The sequence below is a fragment of the Manacus vitellinus genome, unplaced genomic scaffold (assembly GCF_001715985.3).
Source record: "Manacus vitellinus isolate BGI_N305 unplaced genomic scaffold, ASM171598v3 scaffold_10_pilon, whole genome shotgun sequence".
NCBI classification, from domain to species: Eukaryota; Metazoa; Chordata; class Aves; order Passeriformes; family Pipridae; genus Manacus; species Manacus vitellinus.
In genome coordinates this window covers 16,662,740-16,686,886 of record NW_021938838.1, presented here as the reverse complement: position 1 = coordinate 16,686,886, position 24,147 = coordinate 16,662,740, and the positions used below count along the sequence as shown (strand labels likewise).

General features: G+C 41.8%; 1 protein-coding gene across 1 annotated transcript in view; it reads right to left on the bottom strand.

Annotated features, from left to right (window-relative positions):
* Positions 1-8,817: 8,817 nt before the first annotated feature.
* The window catches only part of ADAMTS18 (ADAM metallopeptidase with thrombospondin type 1 motif 18), a 51,072-nt gene continuing 35,742 nt past the window's right edge, over positions 8,818-24,147 (bottom strand). Inside the window, exons 16-20 of the mRNA XM_029965575.1 lie at positions 19,156-19,360; positions 16,523-16,714; positions 15,959-16,171; positions 14,432-14,579; positions 8,818-10,872 (exon numbers count right to left, since the gene is read on the bottom strand). Coding sequence (XP_029821435.1) covers positions 10,757-10,872; positions 14,432-14,579; positions 15,959-16,171; positions 16,523-16,714; positions 19,156-19,360 — 874 coding nt within the window. The 3' untranslated portion in view covers positions 8,818-10,756. The remainder of the gene's footprint in view (positions 10,873-14,431; positions 14,580-15,958; positions 16,172-16,522; positions 16,715-19,155; positions 19,361-24,147) is intronic.

The window sequence follows — 24,147 nt, the reverse complement described above, 5'->3', positions numbered from 1 at the left end:
CTGATTCTATCTCTCCCTCTGGACTTTGCCCCTTTTGTAAGAAAAAGGTAAGGTGTATATATACATATATATATATATAAAAACCATATATACATATACTTGTTCCTAAACAAAGTTTTGAAATTCACTTAAACCTCAGACTTCTCTTTTAATACTTGAACTCTCACCCAAACATTCATCTCTAGAATCAAAAAGTGATAAGAAATCTTGTCTCAGAGCTGCTCAGTAATTGAAGAGCCCTTTTGATCTGCTGCTGCATTGACTGAGGCAAAGCCCCTCTGAAATCCATGCTAAGTTTAGCACTGTTTTAGCACTGTATTTGTAGTAACTCCAAAATCTCTGCATTTTCTTCAAGCTCTTGATTCCTCCCTAAACTCACTAGGTGGCTGTCTAAGAACACACATAAGTCTCTTCCTTGCTCTGTACTTGTTCTCTTATTTGGCTGTCGGGTCTGTGCCCTTCTCTGCTCTCACACTGGAGAGCACCCTTTCCTCAGCCACAGCAGGCACCAGGTGCCCTGCACAGTCAGGGCTGAGGAAACCCAGTCCCACATGTCCTGGACACTAGATCCCTTCAATTAAACCAGTTTTGTTCTGCAAGGCAGAATTATGTATTTATATCAACTGAGCCCAAGCCTTGCTTGAATTATTTCCTTGCAACACCAGTATTTCAAATTCTATGTGGTATTCCTAAGAGTCACGTAAAAATAGGGAATAAGGTGCATAATGAAGGCTACTTTGTTCTTCCAGTAAGTTAGGGGGGTGAGGCAAAGCAGCTTCCAGAATCTGGTAATTGTGGTTTGCATGTGAGGGGACAGGCTGAGAAAAAATCTGTGCTGTTCTAACATTCTTCTTGTTCAAGCCCTTGTTACCAGATGTGGCTTGAGTTTGGCTTGTGCACACTGATGTTGTGTGGTTATGAAGCCTTTAACTTAAGGGAAATAATTTCTGATCGAGATGAAAATTGGACCCCAAGGCTCAGGCTGAGATGAACTTTGGGCACGTATCTCAGTTTTCCAATGCTTCTCATTGGAAACCCTGACTTAGGAAGGAAAGTATGCACGGATCTATCTCCAGTCCATGTGTCATCCTATTGTCTTCAGTTCTGCAGAATATAGAGCAGGGAATTAGACCACACAGGAATGAATGCATCTCTCCAGAGCACCTCTGGATCTGGCTTCCATGGTTTATACTCCTCTGGACTATCCCAGAAAGAGGAGGCAGGGAATTGGCAGTGTCTTGTCTCTTTGCCTTACTGGGACTGCAGCAGAGCTGAATTGGCACATGGTTGGGAATGATTTTAATTGCTCATGCATGGAGGAACAAGGGAAAGGATGGGAGGATAGAAAGAAATATAAATGTTATCTGTACTTAATCAGTTTTTTCCCATCACCGTGTTTTCAACAGGATACTTACATTCCACAAAACAATAATTTTTCCTTTAGTTCAGCCTTGTTGAAAAACCTAGATTTACCTGACACTTTAACAGTTTTCAGTTGGAAACACTGAAATGAGATACTTAGTCTGAGGGCTGGGTCAACTCCATATCTTCCAGAAGATCTCAGACTGTGAAATAGTTTGTTTCCTGTCATCAGGACACCAAATGCTGATGTACAACTCTCCAGTGCCTTCTGGGAGTTGTAATTCCCTTGTTCTCTGCCCAGCTCTGGTATTTTTTGGCACCTTGCAACTACGTGATACCTTTTCCATATGAAGATAAATGCACAGTTTTAAGCCTTCATTTGCCATAAATCTTAATTTGCATATTGCAAGTTTAGCTGGAATAATAACAAATTGCCAAAACGTTTTTTGCCTGGCTGTCAGACGAGTTTGAAAGCTAAATTCTTGGCTCAGAATCAGCAGGATTAATATGAGACGCTAAAACATGATACTGGAGCTGATCAAACCGTGCAACCTACACCTGAGGGGAATTTTTCTCATGGAATTCATAAAAATGTCCTTATTTTCTCTTGATTAGATGTGACTGTTAAGGTTTAAATAGAAAGCAGCAATTCCTACGTGGACAGCAGTGGGAGCTTTACTGTTCCAAAGCCATAACTTTTAATCAGCACAGTTCCCTGTCAGAGTGGATTACCCCAGGACACTTCACAACCCACTCTGCTCCCACTCCCTGATGGCTTTTGGGGGGAGCTTTGGAACAGGAGGAGGGAAGCAGTGAAAAAGGGGATGCAATTGTCCGAGAGAGACAGAGCTATGTGCCAAAATGTCTGAAGGTTTCAGGACTGTATGATTCTCACATTATTGGTACTTTATTTTTTAATCGACCGCTGTTTCTACAAAGGCAAATCCACTGTTTGCATTCCTCTTCTATGTAGTTAGTGTGCCACAGTAACCCAATTTGGAACCTGAGGTGTAAACTCTCCTTTCAAAGAGTCCTTTAGTAGTGGAGGATGCTGGCTGGGATCCATCCAGCAGGCATGAGGTTCACAAGGTTAATGAGAAGTTCAAGGAAGAGCATTTACAAAAGCCAGCACCAAGAACAGCCCAGTTCTTGCAGCACTCTGTTCATGGGCAAAGTGGGATTGTGCAGTCTAGGAAGCTGAGGAACTACCTCCTTCTGGCTGTTGCCTGATAAGAAGACTTAGCATGTATGAAATATTTGGGGGGGGGGGTGGTCCACCTTAATTAAGATCCTTATATAAAAAAAAAGAGCCTGTAAGAAGTATACAATATGTATTGTATACATGTGGACATGTATACAATATATATGTATACATGTATACATGTGGACAAGTGGAGTTGGAGTAGCAGCTTCTAAAATTGGCTTTATCAGAGGAATCTCTAGCCTAAAAGGAGAATAAGACTTTTAGTCTCCCTTTAAGTCACGCTCTCTCAGCAGATCAGGGCTGTACTTGTCAACACAAGGACCCCATTGCACTTGTGTTTGTAAAACATGAGGTATGAGTTGTGCCTGCACTAAATAAAATTAACCATTTAACCAACTTAATCAAAGAGGATACTGGATACAGTGACTTAGAGAGAGGTGCTTAAAGGGCTGAAAGGGATCACTTGTTTTAGCAAATCCAGTCTCTTACAACAACATGCTATGTCACAGGTGTACAGTCCAGAATGAATTCAAAGAGGATCCACTTTTCTCTTCTCCTTCTCCTATTCCTTCCTCAGAGCAAGTGAAGAACTTGTAAAAACACTATCTGCTTCCTTACAGCAGACCAGATACAGAACATAAAAGATTCAAACCCTGGTAATTAAAAGAAGTTTGTAGAAGAGGTTAAAATATGTGCACTGATATCAGGAATCTCTCCAGGGTGACCTTATTGCAGCTTTCCAGTATCTAAAGGGGCTCCAAGAGAGCCAGAGAGGGACTTTGGACAACAGCCTGGACAAGAGGGAATGGCTTCCCCCTGCCAGAGGGCGGGGTTAGATGGCATATTGGGAAGAAATTCTTCCCTGTGAGGGTGGGGAGGCCCTGGCACAGGTTGCCCAGAGAAGCTGTGGCTGCCCCATCCCTGGAAGTGTCCAAGGCCAGGCTGGACAGGGCTTGGAGCAACCTGGGCTAGTGGAAGGTGTCCCTGCCCATGGCAGGGGGTTGGAGCGAGGTGAGCTTTAAGGTCCCTTCCAACCCAAACCATTCCATGATTCTATGACTCTATGGTTTAAAAGTCCTCAGACTAATAAATCTGGCAGACAGACAATGCAGAATCTAAATAAAACAGAGGAAATTTAACCAGCACAAGCTGTTGGACAAATCTGGGGGAGGGAAGGGGGGGGTGGAAGAGGATGAACTTTAAGGTCCCTGCCAACCCATTCCATGATGCTATGATTCTCTGAATGCATTTGAAAATGTCCAGAAAATCTTAACTGGGTGAAAAAATCCTCCTTCTTGACCGTAGATTTATTGGTTATAAAAAAAAAGAGTTGAGCAAATCACTCAACCAAGAACAAGAGAGTACTGGCAAATCTTGTACAGTATCTCATCTCTCCTTTTTGTGAGTCAGAAGACAAATTCCTCTCTATTTTGTAATTCCAAGTTATGCTTCAAGATGCAAACCCCACTCCCAGCCCCTCCTGAAGACCAGAAGAAACACCAAAGAGTGGGCCAAATTAAATGTAAAGCCAATTCTGTGCAGCAAGCACAGGTCAACCTGGCCTCGCTTCAACCTTGCAGTTATTGATCACAACAGGGCAGAGATCAGGAGTCCTGTAATCCCAAACACTCATTTATAGCTCTGGCTATCCTCTCACCTGTTCCATAAGCAGTTCTGTGAACATCTGCCTTCTCAGATGACATTTTTTTTCCACAATGCTCACACCCAACCTGCAGTGCTGCACTGAGGCAGGGAAGCTTTAGCTCTGCCTTCCTATTTGTATCACTACCTTGCTATTACCCTTCTCTACCTTCTCTTCAGGAGTATGACTGGTGAAACTGGGCAGGATTGTCAACAGTGTGTAAATTCTAGGGTAGAGTCACTGTGCTAAGGAGTAAATAAAGGGCTGATAGTGTTTCAGATGTAAAATGTCTTAGTGAGTTCAGTGTTCCTACAAGCCTGTGAGGGCTGTGTTGGTCTGCCCTCAAATCCATGTGCCTGATATCACACAGGTCTGCTGTAGCTGGAAGTTAGTAGACTGTTGCTGACACTTGAGCTTACCTGAACAATAACCTTATACCAAGTTCATGATTTTCCTGACAAGTTCCATTACAACTGAGAACCAACCAAAAAACCTCAGCATTAGCTGTTAATTGACCACAGGACACAGGTCCATGTAATATGGTCACTGTGTATCACAGAAGCCCTTATACCATCTAATGGCCTCACTCAATGTCTGGATGCTTTTCAAATGAGATGTTCCAGTATGTTTATACACAATTTTGGGTTTGCAACTAGTATTTTGGAAGTGGACACCAAAACCCTCCAAATGAAACTGTGGGAAATGATACAGTTTGAAGAAGTATATCCTATATTTAATTGGGAGAGAGCTGTGTTTATGGCCTGTTATTGTCTGTGCTGCTTGGCTTTCCCCCAGCAAACACCAGAATGAGCAAGTCGTGGCAGTTCTGGGCAACTTGGTAACTGCAGTTTAGTTTTACAAAGCCTGAGCTGATGAGCTTTCTGCTGACAGGCAGTATCTCTCTCTAGAAATTAAATGTTCTGATCCAGTTAAAATATCACCTATCAGTGAAGGATGCTCTCCATTTAAAGTCTTTGAAAGTTAAAATTCCTTTAATGGACTTGGAATTACAGTATCTTTTTGCGGAGGGTAAAATAATGATTTGTATATTGAAACTTAGCTCCTGTGGATAAATGACATACCACTGATACATGAATATGAGCACTTTCTGCAGTGTTTTTCTGTTTATATCATTTTGGGGCAAAACAATACCAGTGAGATGATCTGTTTGGATATTAAAAATATATCTAGAATACTGATTTTGTCTTTGTCCACCAAAAGTTATATTTCAGCTATCAAAGCCCCCAAAAAGAAAACTACAAAACACTTTGTTTACTAGCTTATAAAAGTCATTTTTTGGTGATGAATTTTGAGGAAATAAAGACCTCAACTACTTTTTCCTTGCTCAACAGTTACATTGAATGTACAACACGGAAATGTGAGGGCCATTATTTCCATGGAAGCAGAGTGTTGGCAGGGGAGAATACCTGCTTTAGGAAAAATACCTTCCCTTTCTCCTATCAGACAGACCAATTCAGATGTTGAGGTGATTTGAGAAGATGAAGATCCCAAAGAAGAAGTTCTTGTGTGTGCTTTCCTCCTAGATCTGTTTGCTCCCCCATAGGTAAGACCTTCATGAGTAAACATTTCCCTCATAAACCCTTTCAAATTCTTTTTGAATGAGCTTTTATGTCAGCTCCCCTGTGTTATTATGAAAGGATTAGTGAACATTATCACAACAGAACATAATTGTTGGCAGCTCAAGTCACCTAAGGGATACTAAAGACCTGTCTTAAGTTGCAGTAGGCACACTGCAGTGTTCAGTGTATGGGGACAATAGCTTGACTTAATGTTTAGAAAGTAAGCCTGGAAGTTAGGGCTTAGCTGAAGGTTCCTGCCTCCGTTGGCAGAATCCAGAAATTAAAACAGGTTCTGTTGATGACTGAATAATTCTTATTATTGGACAGAAAGTACATAAAATATTTAGCAGTTTGAAGCATAGGTCGTGTAATAGATGTTTTTCTTCAGGGAGCATAAGGAAAACTGCTTTTGGTGTTACTACATTGCACTGTGGATTGAGATATTCAGGTTTTGTCCCTAGTTCAGCCCCGTTGGGACATTCAGTCTGTTTCTGCCCTGGTATCTCTCATGGAAAATGTTTACATCCCTTCCCTTAGCCCTGCCTGGTGTGTGCTGGCTGTTAGAAGACAAGCTCTCAGGCCAGAGGGTGATTCTGATGCCTCTCCTTAGGGTACAGGCTCTGGCTTCCCACGGGCACTGTGAGACAGATGCTGTAAATACCCCCCTGCATCTGTGCCCTCTGCAGGGCAAGGCTGGGGATCAGCTCCACACTGACTGTGCCCGTGTTCAGAGTGTGACAGACATCCAAAGACGTGTTCCAGCCCAACCTGGACCTGGGTTGTTCTGAAGAGGAGAGGATGAAGAATATCTACCATGGAGGTTCACAGCAAGTAGGCAGGAGGGTTAGCTTGATTTGGCTGATGTTCACACAGTAGTGCCTGGGGAGGGATTTAAAGCACCTTCTAGAAGCCGCACCTCCTTATTTCAGGATTTTTTTGATGGAAAGAAGGCTTTGCCAAACCCTCACATCTCTGTAGTCCCCAGTTACTGGCATTGCTTTCCTCTGGGGACAGTCACTGTCTTGGTTAGGACTCGGCACCGAACACACCTCATTTCTGATGCACCCTCAGCAATGCTCAGCGTCTGCCTTCCAAGCAGAGGCAGGACAAAGTTCCTCAGTATTGCTCTTCCAGATCTTATCTGCATGAAGCTGCCTTTGAGACGTTCTGCAGTGGCCAGACAGTGAGCCACCAGCAGCACTTTTCCTCCTAATCACAACGAGCTCCCTGATAACATGTCCTTTTCCTGTAGTTTCTTGTTGCACACTCGGGACTGTGAGCTTCTCACATGTGCACACAGTGCTGCACACAATGGGATCCCAGTGACTCAGTAGGGTTGCACTTCAATTACAATGGAAATAATAATGTTAATTTATTTTCTTGATGCTTTTGACTAGGATTTGCTGAAAAATAAAGGAAATATAGGCTATGGATCATGTTACCATAAAACCACATGCAGCGAAACATTCATCTGTCTCCAGCATTTCATGTCTTCTGGGCATCCGAGAGAGTCGAGTTTGATTTACACAATCAAGCTATTCATTAAATATCTGTTTGAGTTTTAGGCAGATGCATCCTTTACCTGAGTGATGAAATCTGACTACAGGAAATGGAGCTGTTCCTTTGTGAAAAGACCCCCATTCTGCTTTATAAAGTGAGCCTTGCAGCAATATACTTCTAGAAAACTGCCAAGCTTTGTATACCAAATACTGTTGTAAGGGTTCAGCAATAAAACAGTTGTGGACTTGGGGGTGATCCAAGCACACAATAGCACATCTTTATGCAATATTTCCTCTTTCAACATCCCTCTCCAACACTGTAATTCACTGACAACCGTCGGTTCATTTTAATTCCAAAATTCTAGCCCAGAACACTAAGCAGTTTATAGAGTCTGAATTCTTGTGTGGGCATATTAATTATTTAAATCACTAGTCTAAATCCTGTTCCAAAGAGCTCTTGCTGGGAGTCCTTCAGGAGCAGACTGATCTATTGCTTATTATCGCCTACTGGGTTGTACTGTGAGTCAGAGGCATGTTCAGTATTTCCTATCAACAACCCTCTGTATAGCTGGCTGTTGTGAGGGCACTGAGTGATTGTGAATGAAGGGGAAAGCAGCAAATATATGTTAGAGGATATATATAAAATGATCCAGTGAATTGATATAGTCCCTATTAGGGATTGGCTTGGAAACTTCTCAGACGAGTCATTTTTAGAAAAATAAAGTATCCCCAGGCAGATGGGAGAGGCTGTAAAACCCAACTGTGTTGAGTGAGGCTCCTTATCTTGCAAACCACCTTGCAGATAAACACACACAGGGAAGAATCCTGCTGGTTCAGGGGTACACACAACTTTCCACTGCCTTTGGTGAGAGGAGCAATGGGTCAGGTCTGTCTTGCACAGAGAGGGGCAGCTGTATTTTTGTGCATTTTAGCTTTTGTGTTGTTATGAAAATAAACCCATGAAGTTTTGTCCATTTTGCCTTTTTGGACCTGAAATGGGCACATGTCAGCTGTTTCAGTGGCAGGGCAGGCGTTCAAATGAGAAACACCTTCTGCTCTTAAAAAGCAACTCCAACATATTCACTGCCTGAATAACGAGCCGTGCATTCCTCACCAGCCAGGATAATGGGACCTTCAAAAGCAGAGAAGTTTCACATGACCTTAGTACATACGCCTGACTTTGAGTGCCTGAAAGGAGTGACCTCCATCCCATTCATCATCATGGCTTGTTAACACTCAGATCCACTGTTCTGTGGGTTCCCCCCAAAATTAACCCACCCCAGACCCGAATGGCAGGGCCATGGCTGGGCAGGGAGGTCACACTGAGCCACGGTGCCTAAATGGCCACTCCCCAGAGGACAGACTTTTCTTGTGGGCAGCTCTGCCCCTCCCCAGAACCAGCTCAGAGTCACAGACCTTTGCCAATTACACAGCAGGAGATAACAGGATAATGTTCTCCTTAAACCCACTACGGGACAGTCAACACAGATGCAAAGGAAGGCATACAGCACTTATATTACTTGATATTAATTATAACCTCCATATTTTATTCATGAATTTTACAATTCCAAATATAATGAAACAGTTAGAGTATTTTATTACAAAGCTTATAAAATAATTAAATATTACACTTATAGTTTTTTGCCTTTTTTACACCATAATTCATATTTTGTGACACTACCATTTTCTTTCCTCAGTTGTCACTTAAGGAAGTGAGCAAAGAAATATAAAGGAAAAGCTATGCATTAATAAATTAATTATTTTACATAAAATAATAAAAAGGACACAATTATAAAAACAAAACAAAAACAACCTTGTAGTTTTCCTAGAAAAAAAAGTTATAATTACACAATGTCCAATATCAAGACAGAGCGGTGTAGGTTGAGATATGTTTCCAATCATCATTTCTTAGAGTATCACAGAATACATGTTTTTAATTTAAATTGTTGCAGAGGGAACTGCTAATTTTAAGTGACCACTGTCTGGCATTAGTGCTGAGCTGGCTAATTTTATGCTGAAACCATACTTTAAAAAAAAAAACAGTCAAACTGAACTACATTCATCAAACAAAGTTGTGGGATTGGGTGGAATTAGATAAATACGTCCCTCATAGGCACTCCCCAGAAAATTACAGTAGGACACAGCTCTGTCTCAGATGGGTTTGGCAAACAGGTTGGGGATTTTTTCAAGGCAGAAACCTTTTGAACTGCACCATTTGATCGTGTCACCGAGCACCTCGATACTGAACGGTTACAAATATCATTATGTTTACAATTCTTTTGTTTGCTGGTGGATTCTGAACTAAATACAAGTATTAGGAGAGTGTATAAAAATAGAATTGACTTTTATTTGGTTTGAGTAAATAATCCACTTATCTTTTTCAAGCGCTTTTTCCGCATAACCTGTGTGAATAAATAACTGTTCAGAGAAGTTCAGCATGAATTAATGGACTGTAATATTCTTATTATTTCCTTTGGGTAATGAATGAATCAAAATTTGCAGAGATTTGAGATTGAAAGGAAGACATTCTTCAGTATCTTGGCATTCAAACAATCTAGCTTCTGAAACAAAACTACTTTAAAATATCAAGTTTAAATTTTAAAATTACATATCTAATGAGCTTAGAAAGTTGAAAACATAACCATTGAGCTCAATAAATCTGAGTTCCTTGAGTTAGTTGAAACATAAAATCCTTATTAATTGTAACACAGCAATATTAAAAGTCCAAATATTCTAACGCTGAGTATTTCTAGGAATACATTTTCAAGTTACTAGTTAACCACCTCTGAGTTTCTACACAAAGCAGAAAATGAATTCTTCAAAATAATAAGAACATTAGCATGATGCAAAACTTGCTTTTCCAGCAGCAAGTCTGATAGAGAAGCACCATAAATCTTTGTAGTGCACTATTTACTTCTGGTGGTCACACGTGTGACACTGTGTTCTCCAGCCAACAGCCATTGGAATGTCTCTCTGTGGCAGCAAACAGCTTCCTCACCCTGGGACAACGGTATCATAAAAAAATTATGAGAGGAAACGCTTTTGACAGTGTGCTCTGTCCTGCTGCCACGCCGCAGCCTTTCTCCTCCAGCTCCCCATCTCTTTTTCGCTTTGCATTCTGGTAAATTAGCCAGAAAAGGCTTCCTTGCCTTAATTTCTTCCTCGTAACATGTGACAGTGCAAAATGACACTTTTAAAGAAAGAAGAACTTCCCCTCGAGTCTCAGTGTTCAAGTGATCCATAGTACCCTGTGCTTTAGTGAGGTCAGCAAATAAAGAAAAAAAAGAAACATTCCTTTTTCAACACATATCCAACAATTACTGTACCTCAGACATTCCCTTAGAAAAAAAACAAGTCTCTTCCATCAGTGGTTTATGTGGCACCATGTCTTGCCTCAAAGTAGAGATAATTCCAACATAAATTGAAGAAGAGAATCCTGTCACTGAAGGGTTCAGATAACTCGCTGCTATCAGTTCTTCTTCGTGCATGATTTACAACACTGCTTGCCATAAAATTTGTGGTTACAGACACCATGCTGGGGCACCAGATGACACCAAGTGAAGAAATCCACACAAGAAGGATCATCTGAAGGAAAGAAATCCAAGCAATATGGTAAGACTGTGTTTTTAGCAAGTCTGCAAGTCGGGCAATATTTCCAAACATTTGTATGCAATTGTAAATATTAAAAACATGGTGGGTGACTCAATTCAAAGAAGAGGAAACATGAGCGAGCTTTCATCTCAAAAATACTAGTTTCTTTTTTTGTTAAGGGATCAAATTTAGTAATTTATAGAGATAGAGCTAATATCACAGGAGGGTCAGAGGCTGAATTAAAAAATTTAGAGCACACTCTGAAGTTCAGGAAAACAGAAGGAAGTTCCACATTAGAGGAGAGAAAAACTTATCTGTGTTTACACCTCTGATTACAAATGTTGTTCTAAAGCCAGGCACTTGCACATATGAGCCTGCTCTACACTTGATGCCAACTGCTTCTTGCCACCACTGTCCTACAGAGTTTACCTGCACCTCAAAGTAGTGTCAGCTCCCAGTGTGAGTGAGTGTCCACACAAACACATGGCAATGGGAATGCCTGGGCCCTGCTCTGAGCACACGTGGGCACACAGTGCTCTGCTCCCTGTCTGTGTCCCAGCACTTTCTAGAGGCACTTCTTTCTGTCCGTTCCACTCTGCAGGGAACCTCAGAAATCTCTTCCTCAGACACTTCAGTTGTGTGCCATGAATCAGGCTTTTAGGACTATGCCCTGTTGGTGAAATCTTAATTAAGTGCAATGAGAAAAGAGACAGTGTTTAGTTCTGAAAAGTCTTAAATTACAAATACAGGTAAATCGTATTTTTCAATTAAGATCTTAATTCTCTTCAATTTCTGTACAGATCATTTATACACACAGCTCTGCTGCTTTAAAAACATTTCGTAGCTTCTCCTCTCTCCAGTTTTGTAGAGGATGCTTTATGTTTCTTTAAATGAGCAGAGTGATGATTCATTTGGATGATTTATAAACAAATTCACTGTGTCTGAGACAGCAATAGGACTCAATGAGCTTCAGCAAAATTTATAGCTAAACTGAAATCTCCTGTGAGCATGGGAAAAGATTTCATTCAGCTCTCAGAACTACTGTTTACATGGTCAATAAAAGGAATTTACAAGGAGACTGAAATAAAATCTAGCCACCACTGTATTCTCAGGTCAGCTAAGCTGAGTCACAGCAGATAAATGCTCCCTCACATGGCACAGACAACTTCTTCATGTTCCCTGGACCAGGAATCATCTCCATCTCTCTATAGGAACTTCTTTGGATTCATCACCACTGCTTTTTTTTAATTCCCTTTTATATCATGGCAAAGGTGATTTTTTTTTTTGTATGCCTTTATCACTCTCAAATTTGAATTAATAGGAAAACTATTTCTTTTTTTTTTTTTTTTTTAAATATGCCATTTTTTCTCAGCTTTTAAAAACGTAAGCCTGTCTGTAAATTCTAATGGTAGGGAAAGAAAACACTGTTCTTGAACAAACACTTGTCCAGGAAGTGGGGAGCTCAGTACTGAACTGCAGCCTTCCCACTCCACAGCACTGCCTTTCCATTCTGCATGGAGTGTCAGGAGGGATGCAGCTGGAGTTCAGCACCAACCTTCCCGTCCCTTCCCCTGCTGTCACCAGACAGAATCTGGGAGGAACCAAAACAGACAAGAGATGAAAAGCACACACCACACAGAGGAAGGAAAGCTGTTCTAAGTAAGGCAGAAGAAGCTCTCCTGCCACGAAAGGGTAAATTTTTTAAAAATTACAAATTACTCTTTAAAAAAAAAAAGTATGAGGAGGAAGCAACATTAATAAATCTTTATTCCCACTTTGAAGATCAGAGGGCAGTGTTAATATTACAGAGGTATGGCTGAAAACTTTACACTTGGGACCTAATCCAAGGACTGTTGGAAGGAACACAAAGAATCCCACAAAATTCAGTGGATGGGGATCAGGCTGTCAGTCCCTTATTTCTATTTACCCAAGTATTTATACGTTGTTCAGATTTTCATTCATTTAAGCAGTTGGATTTACTAGGAGTCACAGTGACCCTAACTGCATTTAGCAGAGGGGTGGAAATGACCTGGTTTGTCCAGGAAAGTGCAAACTCTCCCTGAAACATTAATTTCTTGCCTGTGATCACTGAGCTGGAGCTGCATGGCTGATAATAGAGACTGATTTGCTTCAATGTGATTCCAGCACAGCTGGTTTCCTCTCTTTCTGCTGGTTTAGACAGAAAGTTAGAGAGCAGTGAGGAGATAATTGATCTCTAGAGCCTGACGACCCAGGTATAATAAAGGGGAAAGGGCTCCTGCAGATGTGAGGAGAGAGAGAAACAGGCCAAGGCCAAAATTAATAACAGACAGTACTTCAAACATGAAATATAGCAGGGGAAAACAGGGGTGAAAGAAAAGTCCTTGCTATGTAACAGAAAAGGGAGTTATACAGGAACTCCAAAGTACAGCAGAACCTTTTAGGAAGGTTAATTTGAAGTGTTAGGAACATTTACTGATAAAAACAGCAGAAGTATTTCTTATCCCTTTTAGGACCATTTCATCTCTATAGACTTGTTTGGATTAAGGTCCCCTGATAGATCAGCTTGATACTCTGCATGTCTTGAGCTGATGCAGTAGAATGGTTAGGATCTCCCAGGGTTTCACAGGGTTTCTGTGCACAGGGAATGCCAGGAATTGGGGCAGACATTGGGGGTGGTTGGCTAATGTCAGTTTACAAGATGCAGGGCCAGAGCTTGACCTCTGCTCCCAACTCCATTACCACCTTCCTCTTGCAATCCAGCTTGGGTTTTATAGAGGTTACTTTCAGCTCCCAGTTTTAAAATGGTAACAAGTCAATTAATGTGCAGTATTTTGAAAGCTAATGTTTAAAGTGCTTTAGCATACCTAGATAACCAGTGTTATGTGGGACAAGCCTGGACCTCCATGAGTTTTTTTCACATAGTTAGGAAGGAATGAACAGTGACCATCCTGTAACCAAATAAATGGGACAGGGTAATGCACCACTCTCTGTCTGTGATGGTGCTGAGAGAATTCCTCTTCCATCATTCCCTGCTCCTCACATGGAAGAGGCAGAGAGGGATAAAGCAGACATACAACTGGGGAGAGAGCTTAATTTCATGTTCCCTGACGGCATGTCTCAAGGACATTCTAGACAAAACATTTGTGGAGTCCCGGGATCTGGGTGCAATCTGAAGCTTGGTCTGACTTCAAAAGACTAAAAGTAAATGGCAAATTCTTATTGTTTAACTCCAGAGTTGCTATTATTAATCACAAAGCAGTACCAGCATAGGATGCTTCTGTTATTCAACAAAGAGTATAAAGGTGCAGCTCAGAACCAAACAGCATAACTATTTCACATACTGTTTTTAAAATCTCCTGTGTCAGTCATACTCTTAAGTTTGCTTTAAGAGGGCTCAATTTGAGAAGAGACATGCTGTAGTATCAGACAGTTACTGTCAATCTGGAAGCCTGGGAAAAAATCATTTATGAAGGAACATGCCAAATCAGTGAGTGTAACAAAAAGGTGGGCTTTGCTGGCTATAGAATTCTAAGGAAACAACTCTGCTGCAGCATGTAGAGCCGAGGTTTACCTCTTTTCACGGGGACTGGGCAGAAGTTGGTGTTGCAAGCTCTCAGGACAGCTGGTTTCTGGTGGGGCAGGCACCCAGACGCTGGTCTCCCCTGGCGCAGGCACTGCACACTCCGGGTCTGCACTCCCCCTCCACAGGTCACCGTGCACTGAGGAGAAAAGGAAAAGCTGTCTTTCATTGCAGAGACTCTGGAAGCCCATGAAAGCCAAAGTGGGGAGTTTCAAGGGCTTTGGATGAGACTTTCAAAGCAAGAAAGGTCAGGATCGGATGTGTCGCTGTTCAGTAACCCCCACCAGGACCAACTTTTCAGAGACGTGTCTGTCTTTTGGTTATTTAAGGACTCAGCTGAAAATCTGGTTCCTTACTTAGGCATTGAGACAGAAATTGAACATTTTAGAAAACCTATTCCTGACTGCCTGCCCCGATTTCTTTTGATCTCTGGGCCCAATCCTGCTGCCTTAACAGAGATAAAACTCCCATTGGAACAATAATTATGGCAGTATCTGGGGAAAACCACTATGCATTTGCAGGAAGAGCTATGAATTATTTTAACATTAATAAGCCTTTTACTTGTATGTGTTTCATGAAGAGTTGTCTTTAAGATAAATGTGATCATTTTCATCTGATTGCAATTGTCAGGCATACATTGTTTCATATAAATGTTATTAAATGAGTGTGTGTCTCTTTGATATATGACTCGTGAAGTAGATAAGTTCCAGAAATACAGAAGCTTGTTTGCAAGAATGTAGAAACAAATACAGACTGATCCCACAATTAATCATAGTATTTAGGGAATTCCAGGCAATCTGTGCAGATGCTCAAATACATTGTGCACAGAGATATGCAGCAGTTCAACCACAGTGCACTTTGAAGATGGAGAAGAAACTGTTGGAAAATGAGTGTGGAATGTAATGCCTCTCAAGCACGAATAACATTTTTAGGTGACATTCTTCAGTTTCAGGACAAAGAAATGAGCTGCACCAAAGTACATGATGGATGTGGACCAGCTGCATCATGTTTCAGTGGCTGAGTGGTGTGGCCTTCTTTAGGGAATGGCTACGTGTAGGAGACACCTGGGAACTGTTAGTACTGGGGATGGCTCCAATGTACCACTGGACTTTTGACTCCAGCAGAATGTAAGGCTGGAGCTGGCTTTAATCTGGGCAGCCTGGGCTCACCCTGCCGTGGTCACAGGGGCATGGCTGTCAGCATTTTACAGCCACCAGCTGTTTGTGCCACTCCAGCCAGTGTGCCTTCTGTGGGATATGATGGAGCATGGTGCTCTCCAAACCCAGCACAGACACCTCACCTGCATTCCAGGGCATGCACTGCCCAGGAGGCAGCAGTCACACTGCAGTTGTGTTGTTCTGCAGAGCTGTGCAGGGAAGAGCACCAGGGGATGTGACTTGAGCTACTGTACAGAGAAACTTGGTCCTTCTGCAAATTCCTTAGAGTCAAGACATGAAATAGTGCTGAAAGAGCAATAGCCAGGACAGGGAGAGAGGTGAGAGAGCTTTCCATTCCTACCTGCTGCCAGGGTGAGGAATACCAGCCAGACACCATGTTATACAATGTCTGTGATGGACAGGCTCCCTTGTTACAAGGTTCCTCCAGCTTGGTGTTTGGTTTCTTGAGGTTTCTGCATCTCCTCTGAGGGAAGGTGAGCAGTTTCCCGTGGATGCTTTTCTCACCACATTTGAGTTCTCGCCTTTGCACGCCTGGGCCGCAGGAGGCTGAGCACTGCAGAGGCAAAACACACCTCTTACATCTACAGGAACACGGTCAGATAAAGGGGAGTGTGCAAGAGAACCCAAAGTGTGCATTATAAAAGCACTGTAGAACTAAACCCACAAAGACCATGCTCGATAATGTGAAAACTGAAATACGAATCCAAGTCAGTGAAAGTCCTGGATAACAAAGACAGCAGGGTACATTTAACTAAATCTGTGTTTGGTGGAGGCTTGCCTAGAACACCTGATTTTCAAATGACAGCTCAGCTTTCTGTCCTCCCCATGGCTCGTGTGTGTCCCTGAGTCAGCATTTCCTAGAGCAGAAAGGCAGGCAGTGAGCCATGTAACTGCACCACTTTACCTCACTCCAGGAAGAAATCACCCACTGGAGCCGGTCATTTTTGGGACAGCGTCCTAGCACACAGGTCTGCTGGGATTCGGGTCTGTGGTCTCTGCTGCACATACTTTCAGGCAAGATTTTCACCTTGGGAGAACCAGTACTTTTGCAGTAGACATCCCGTTTCTTAAGACCTCTCCCACAAGTCTTGGAGCACTGTGACGGAAAGAAACACTCATTTGAAGCAGAGGAAATGAAAATTGGCATTATTTGTATTTTACAGCAGAATGTAGAAGTCATGGCTAACATGTTGTGTAGCTGCTATTGTATATTAGCAAATTTGAAATTCTGCTGGTACATAAGTAACAGTAACATCTGTATGTCACTTCTACAATGTTGCTCTAAGTGCTCTCTTAATGTAAGCTGTGAACTCTCACAGCCCCCATATAGAAGAGATATGAGTAATATCTCTTTTCCATAGATGAGGTAAGTTGGACTTGTGAGCAAAATGCTTTTGTGAGCAAAGTGCTTTCTCCCTGCTCAGCACAGCTGAAAGTTGGTCCTAACCTCCCATGGCAGAATCTCCCATGGCAAGATGCTCTCAGCTATTTGTTATTTTGTCCTCACCTTGGCCTAGAGGGATGAGATAGAGGCAGAGAAAACCACCCAGGGAATTGATACATAACTCCTTCACCGAGCGGATCTCACCGCAAGACAGAATCTGATACAGACCGTGGTTAAGGAGTTACACCAAAGATGTTTTAATTGCCAACTGCAGCTTAGGACAAGTCACCAGTGAATAAAAAAGCATTGCTGAACCGTAGCTCAGTGGAACAGGCATTCTGCAGCTTTCACTGCCTTAGCATACAACAAAATGCCTGAACGAGCCATTTCTGATGAAATGAAGGAATAAACACTGTCAGCTTCCTACTTTCTTGCATCCTCTTCTAATTGTTCTTCTTTCTACTAATAATTATGGGGCATGTTCCAAGGCAGAATCACTACTTGTGTCAAATTACAAGTGCTTTTAAAAGATTTCATGAAAGCACAGTTGTGTTGAGGATGTAACAGAAATACCTGCATGTTGAAAATCTGTGGTTTTAATCCTTCGCCAAACAAACAAAAAAGTTCTTTTCATTTAAAATGACTCTGATTTGTGTAGAGAGGCTGGGTTTAGATTAGATATTAGGAAGAAATCCTTCCCTGTGAGGGTGGGGAGGCCCTGGCACAGGTTACCAAAAGAAGCTGTGGCTGCCCCATCCCTGGAAGTGTCCAAGGCCAGGTTGGATGGGGCTTGGAGCAACCTGGGCTGGTGGAAGGTGTCCCTGCCCATGGCAGGGGGGTGGAATGAGATGAGTTTTAAGGTCCCTTCCAACCCAAACATTTTGTGATTCTATGATTTTGCACTTTTTCCTCTTAACTCCTTTGAACTTGTGATCTAACAGTTTTCAGCTGAATCTTAAAATCTTTACTAACTTGTTCAATAGGCCTGTTAAACTATATTTCAGCAGGACTTGTAAACTTAAAATCTCTACACCTCTTAAAGAAGAGGAAAATGGATTTTTCTTAATTGTCATTTTTTTATTTTAGAGGAGTAAAGTCTGAATGTGGGAATGTATTTGAAGATCTGGTTTTTACAATCTCCTGCTGCACTCAGGTTTCCTTCAGATACACTGTAAGAAACTCATTTTGGATTGTTAAAACTCTGTTTCAATGGACTACTGAGTGGTTACTCGACTGTCACATTCCAGGGCACTGCCCTGGAGGGGCAGTCTGTGCTTCTCAGCTGGGAATGCTGAGGTCAAGGTGTTCTTGAACACCTAAAGAGTAACAGTGCCAAGAACAGAACACATAAGTAATACATTTTTCAATAAATTTAAATCCATCTCGAATCCTTTTGATATAAGTGTACTGCCAGCTCTCCCTTAAATCCCAGATTTCTCATTACTTTGCTTATCCTTACATTAACCATTCACAATAGCACCAACAGCAGTGAAAGATGGAGCAGAGCTGAGGTTTTTGTGAGCATCTGTGTGTTTTTTAGCTCAGGTGGTTCAATGTCAGGGACCTCTCAGGTGTGTAAAGCAGGGTGTGTACACACAGAATCTGCCCACAGGCCTCATGCCCCTCATGGCAGTATCTGCAGCAGCACTGCTGGCAGTAGAGTAGCTGCTCTAACAGTGGCAAAAGTACAGAAGTCATTAGTGAACGTGTAAATCACAAATTTATCAACCCACAATCCATATACATGTGTGTAACTCTAAGCCCAAATACTTCTTCATTCCTTGACTGTCTGTCACCTCTGAGAGAACTTAATATTGCTTGGGAAGTAATCTCAGAGGGGGTTAATGGCTTGAAGAATTCATAGAGCCGTAAGTTATGAAATCAGAAAGAATTATCTATCCATTTATGTGCACCACCTAAAAGAACACCACCTGTCTGCTCCTGGCAAGCCCTCCTGTCTGAGCACTGCTGAAGGCTGGTTACAAAGCATATATAGCTTACATGTTTATACACACATGGTTTACACATTCTCTTCATGAATGAAGCCACTTGCAAAACACTGAACTCCACAGAGTTTGCACTATTTTTCTTTTTGAGGAGAGTTTTTTGCAATGTTTTCATTATGCCAGCAGACTAAGATTTCTCCAAATTACCTGAGACCACGGGCCAGGGCTCCATTCTGGTGGGCAGTCCTGACTATTGCACATCTGCACCTGTGGGGGGGTGCTGACAGGACACAGGGAATGGGCCACGACCTCCTCTCTTTGGAAAGCCCTTTTCTGGACACACCGAATGAGGCGACTTTGCTGCCCTCCTCCACAAGACTTGCTGCATGTGCTCCACTCACCTGCTGACCAGCTTAGAGGAGGGAAGGCATGTTAGAAACACGGGAGTGCAATTAGCTTTATAAAATCCATACACATGAGCCACCTATCAAATGTGAATTATTTAGGGACCCTGCTCAGCCGATCTCCTGATGGACTGATATCTGCTCAAGCAATCAGAGAGCTGTAGTTACATTATCTACCTTCAAAGCATGGAACATTTTGCAAGGGATAAAATATAAGTCACACAACTAGAAAAACAAGTACTGCTTATTTACAGTTCTCATCTACTAGAACCAGCTTGCCTATCAATCTGACTTGGAATCTGGAATTCCACGGGGACTGAGAGAGACGCTGCCGTTGAGGCTGGTGGAGTATTTAGAAAATATAAGGGTCTGGTTAACAAATCACCATTCCTTTTTAACCCTGTCTATGCTGTTTATTAAAACGTCTCTCTCACACAGGAAAAGAAAAACGTTTTCTAAATAGATTATTTAGAAATGGATGATCCCTTCTGTCACCGTAGCTGCTGAAGAGACACAGACTAACAGAGGCCAAAGGAAGGAGACAAATAGATGGAGAGACTTCTGTAATAAGATAAGGTTTGATATTGCCCTTTGTTGATGACTTTTCCTTTTTACATCTCTCTCAGAAGACAGGATGAGGGAGGAAGATTCACCTAAGCTGATGTAAGGAAAAGTTGGCATGGAAAGGAAAGAAAGGCCAGTTTAGCTGAGCATGTACCTACCAGGTTTGTGCTTAGATACACTCACCCAGGGAGACAAACACGAAGATATTTCTGTCAAACCCTACCGGTATATATTCACCATAAAGAACTTGCTTGCTAAAAGCAGCAGTCCTGTCACCAGTGTCATGAGGATTTGAAAAGGCTCTGAAAGGCTGAGAGAGTTGGGGTTCTTCAGCCTGGAAAAGAGAAGGCTCAGGGGTGACCTAATTGTGCCCTCACAGTGCCTGAAGGGAGCCTGCAGGAAAGATGGGCAAGGACTTTTCACAAGGACAAGCTCAAGGACAAAGGAGAATGGCTTTGAGCTGAAGGAGGGAAGGTTTAGATTAGATATTAGGAATAATTCTTCCCTGTGAGAGTGGGGAGGCCCTGGCACAGGTTGCCCAGAGAAGCTGTGGCTGCCCCATCCCTGGAAGTGTCCAAGGCCAGGCTGGACGGGGCTTGGAGCAACCTGGGCTAGTGGAAGGTGTCCCTGCCCATGGCAGGGGGTGGGACAGGATGAGTTTTGGGGTCCCTTCCAACCCAAACCGTTCTGGGATTCTATGAATCTATGACTCTATGATTTAAACGTCCTCAGACTAATAAATCTGGCAGACAGACAATACAGAATCTAAATAAAACAGAGGAAATTTAACCAGCACAAGCTGTTGGGCAAATCTGTGCTCGAGGCACAGACATGCTGCAGCTACACGTCATGTCCCTGAAGTGACACAAAGTCTGAGGAGTTACTGCCAGTTGTTTGGGGTAAGTTCAGTTTTGGAATGCCAAGAACTGCTCAGTACTTCTATTCTTGAAGCCCTGAGTGGGTCCCCAGCCGTTGTGGAACACTTTGGAAACATTCAACCAAGTGTCTTTGTCCTCGAAGGCTTCCAATGTAAGACCATAAATAACAGCTAGATAGGAAAACAGAAGTGAAGAAACAGAGGAAATTCTGAATGACTAAACCATTACTCATTGAGAACTCTTATTCAAAGACCCAGCACCGAAATTAAACTGAGGATTTTAGAAAAGTTTTACAAGTTTTTAATTATTTATTTCACAGAAAGGTTCTTGTCTCAAATCTGACCATTTGGCCTATCCTGCTTCCACAGTTTCTCACAGCATCAGTCCTGTGACCATTGGAATAGCTGCTTACATACAGTTTTAATGATAAGAAAGCTTTTTATTTCCTGTGTGAAAGATGCACAGCTTCCCACTTGCCTGTCTGTTCACATCTGCCTGAAAACAAAGCTAACTTTAATTTGTAGAAAATGCCTAAAAAAGCCTATTTTTGCAAAATCCTTCTGGGAATAGAAGAAATCCCAGCTCTCAGAGTCTAAAACTCCTGTAACTGCCAAAAGTAGGGGAAATATAAAAGGCACTAATTTAAGGACAAAGAAATATTAATGTGAAAAGTCAGTAGTTATGTAATTCCAGAAACACATCAGAAGTTTCCTTTTTGTCTGATTTATAAATATTTGGACCATTTCACTACAAACTTCTGGGAAAAGAGTTTTAATCCATTTTACAACTTTTAATTAGTTTGCCTTGATGTTTCTGACAACGGTGACTGGTAGACCAACCAAAAGTGTTCACTTTAAGAGTTTATTCACCATCACTGCTCAGAAAGTTCCCTTCTTCACAGAGGAGCGGGCAATAAACCTACTTTAATGTCCTCTAGTAAACTGCCATTTTCCAAGATTATCTGGGCTGTGATCCAAGAGTATCTTTCATTAGCTCAAATAACTAAATAATTATGACCAGGTTTGGCAGCTCTGAAACCCAACAAGAACAGTGTGCAGCGCTGGTGCCTCTCTGTGTTCTTACTGCTGGGACAGTAGTTTGGGCCCACTCAGACTAATAAGCCTTTGTTCTTATGCAACAATTATTCCTCACTGACCCTTACAAGTCTGGAGCCTCTTTTATGTCCCAAAACTGACACACTTGTATCTCATCTGTTAGTCACCTCCTTCCCTCGCCTGTTCTGTCTGCTGTACTGGGGTTTGTGTTAATTGTTGGCTATTAAGCATTCCTCCATGTGATTTATTAATTAATCCTACTTTTTTTTTTTTCTGTTGGCAGTCTCAGGTTTATGGGAAATATTACATGCTACGACTTTCTGGGCAGATCCTCAGCAGAGAGATTCTGGCATAGTTTCACTCAGCTGAATGGCATGATCCTACATGTAGATCCTCCATGCATTAATATATCCTAAGGATTTTATGAATAATTAATTAGTGAGTTGAACTGTTTTTCCCTAGAGGTGCTTGGGGCTTTTACATCTTTTCTTTTTGTACTCTTTTTAGGGTTCAAGTCATTAAATGTATTTTAAATAGTAAATTATACAATAGCTGCAATTTCATCATGAAAACACTGCACTGTGTGTCAAAATGGATATTCAGCAGTTTCACTGATAGGTATATCAGTGGATGTTCAAAGTACATCAGGATCTCAGGTTAATAGAAATGGAAATTTTGTGTGTGGTCAGTAGAAGTTAATGTGATTTGGGTGGAGCTTTATAGCATAATGATGCCACATCAAAATGAAGGTAGGCATAAAGAGCTTAAAAACACTCCTGAGGACATCACAGACAATACATTTCTGTGGGCACGATACTGAGTTCATTGGATAAAAATAGTTCTGGCAGAAGATAAGTTGCATATGAAAAGACTGGGTTTGGCTACAAAGATTACTTAAAATTGGTATTGAGAAAATCATGTGGCTAAACGCAATGTAAAGAAACTGCTGAAGCAGGAACACGGGGCTCTCATGTCACATGTCACCATTATTTAAACCTTATCTCTATCGTTTTGTGGTCAGAGTGTATAATTTGCCATTTGGGTTTTGTGTACTCTGCTGTAATCATTAAATTCTGCAGGAAATTCCAAACTATTACTGGACTATTTTTCAGTATGTTCAACATATTGCAAACTATGGATTTTTAAATAAAAACAAAGTCACTGCAGAACATATGCATCTTTTTGCTTTGCCCCATCATCCTCTTCTGGACTGGGGGAGAAGAGGAATGCTTTCTATTAAACTTCATTAAATGTGTTATTTTATGAAGTATGGGCTTAGCCAACTGCTTTTACTGCCCCGTTGCTTTCATCACTGGAGAGTAAAACCAGCAGATGACACCAGGTCTAGACCCTTCCTGCATTTCTTCTGCTTCGGTGCATCTTCAAATTTATTTATTTCCCACTGACTGAAACACTCTCAATTTTTTCAACATATCACTTTAGAAAATCTCCTGCTCTGGAGTCCAAATGTCTTGTCCAACATAGTACAGCTTTTGTGATCTTTAGTATAAAATTAAAATAATGCAAAGGTTGCAAAATCAGGAATCCAAAAGTGAATAAAAAGCAGAAGAAAGATGGCCATTTATATCCCAATCTACCTATTTATACTCTAAGCCACATAATACTGTGGTTAATTATATAAGCACACAACATTTTTTTTTTCAAAAGGACCCCTACTACAGCTACTATAAATCAGTGCAACTCCCTTGGTTTTTAAATTGATTTAGACCAGCTGGATTTTAAGAGCTTATCTATATGTCAATGTCTTCCTTTGCATCTCACCTTTCTTTTAGAAAATAGGGTTGTTCACATAGGCAATGCCTTCATATTTATTTCTGTGGGCACCAGGAGCATTGCTGACAATTTGTTTGGTTTAGATAGTCCTCTTCTTGGTATCACAATACTCCGTGGGGCATTTTGCCCAAAAATCACTAATTACACTTCACAAGACTCTTTTAACCTAATCTAACATGTGGAATGTGAGCCGTGGGGGCCACGCTTGCACACAGGGAGTAGCACTTTACTCAGGAAATGGGCTTAGTGGTTCAAGATGAGTAAAGGTGGCAGAGGAGGCCTGTGAGCGAGCTGGATTTGCTCTGTGTCACAGGGCTCACCCCAGCACGGTGACAGAGCTCAGCAGGCCCTGCTCAGACATCAGACACACCGACACTGTTATCCTTGGGCAGCAGCCACACCACTCACGTCTTTAAACAATCCCTGGTTCACATTACAGAACACAAAGGGGGTCATCTAGCAGGGAAACAATTCCCTGTGCCTGGCACACTCGGGCACAAGGCA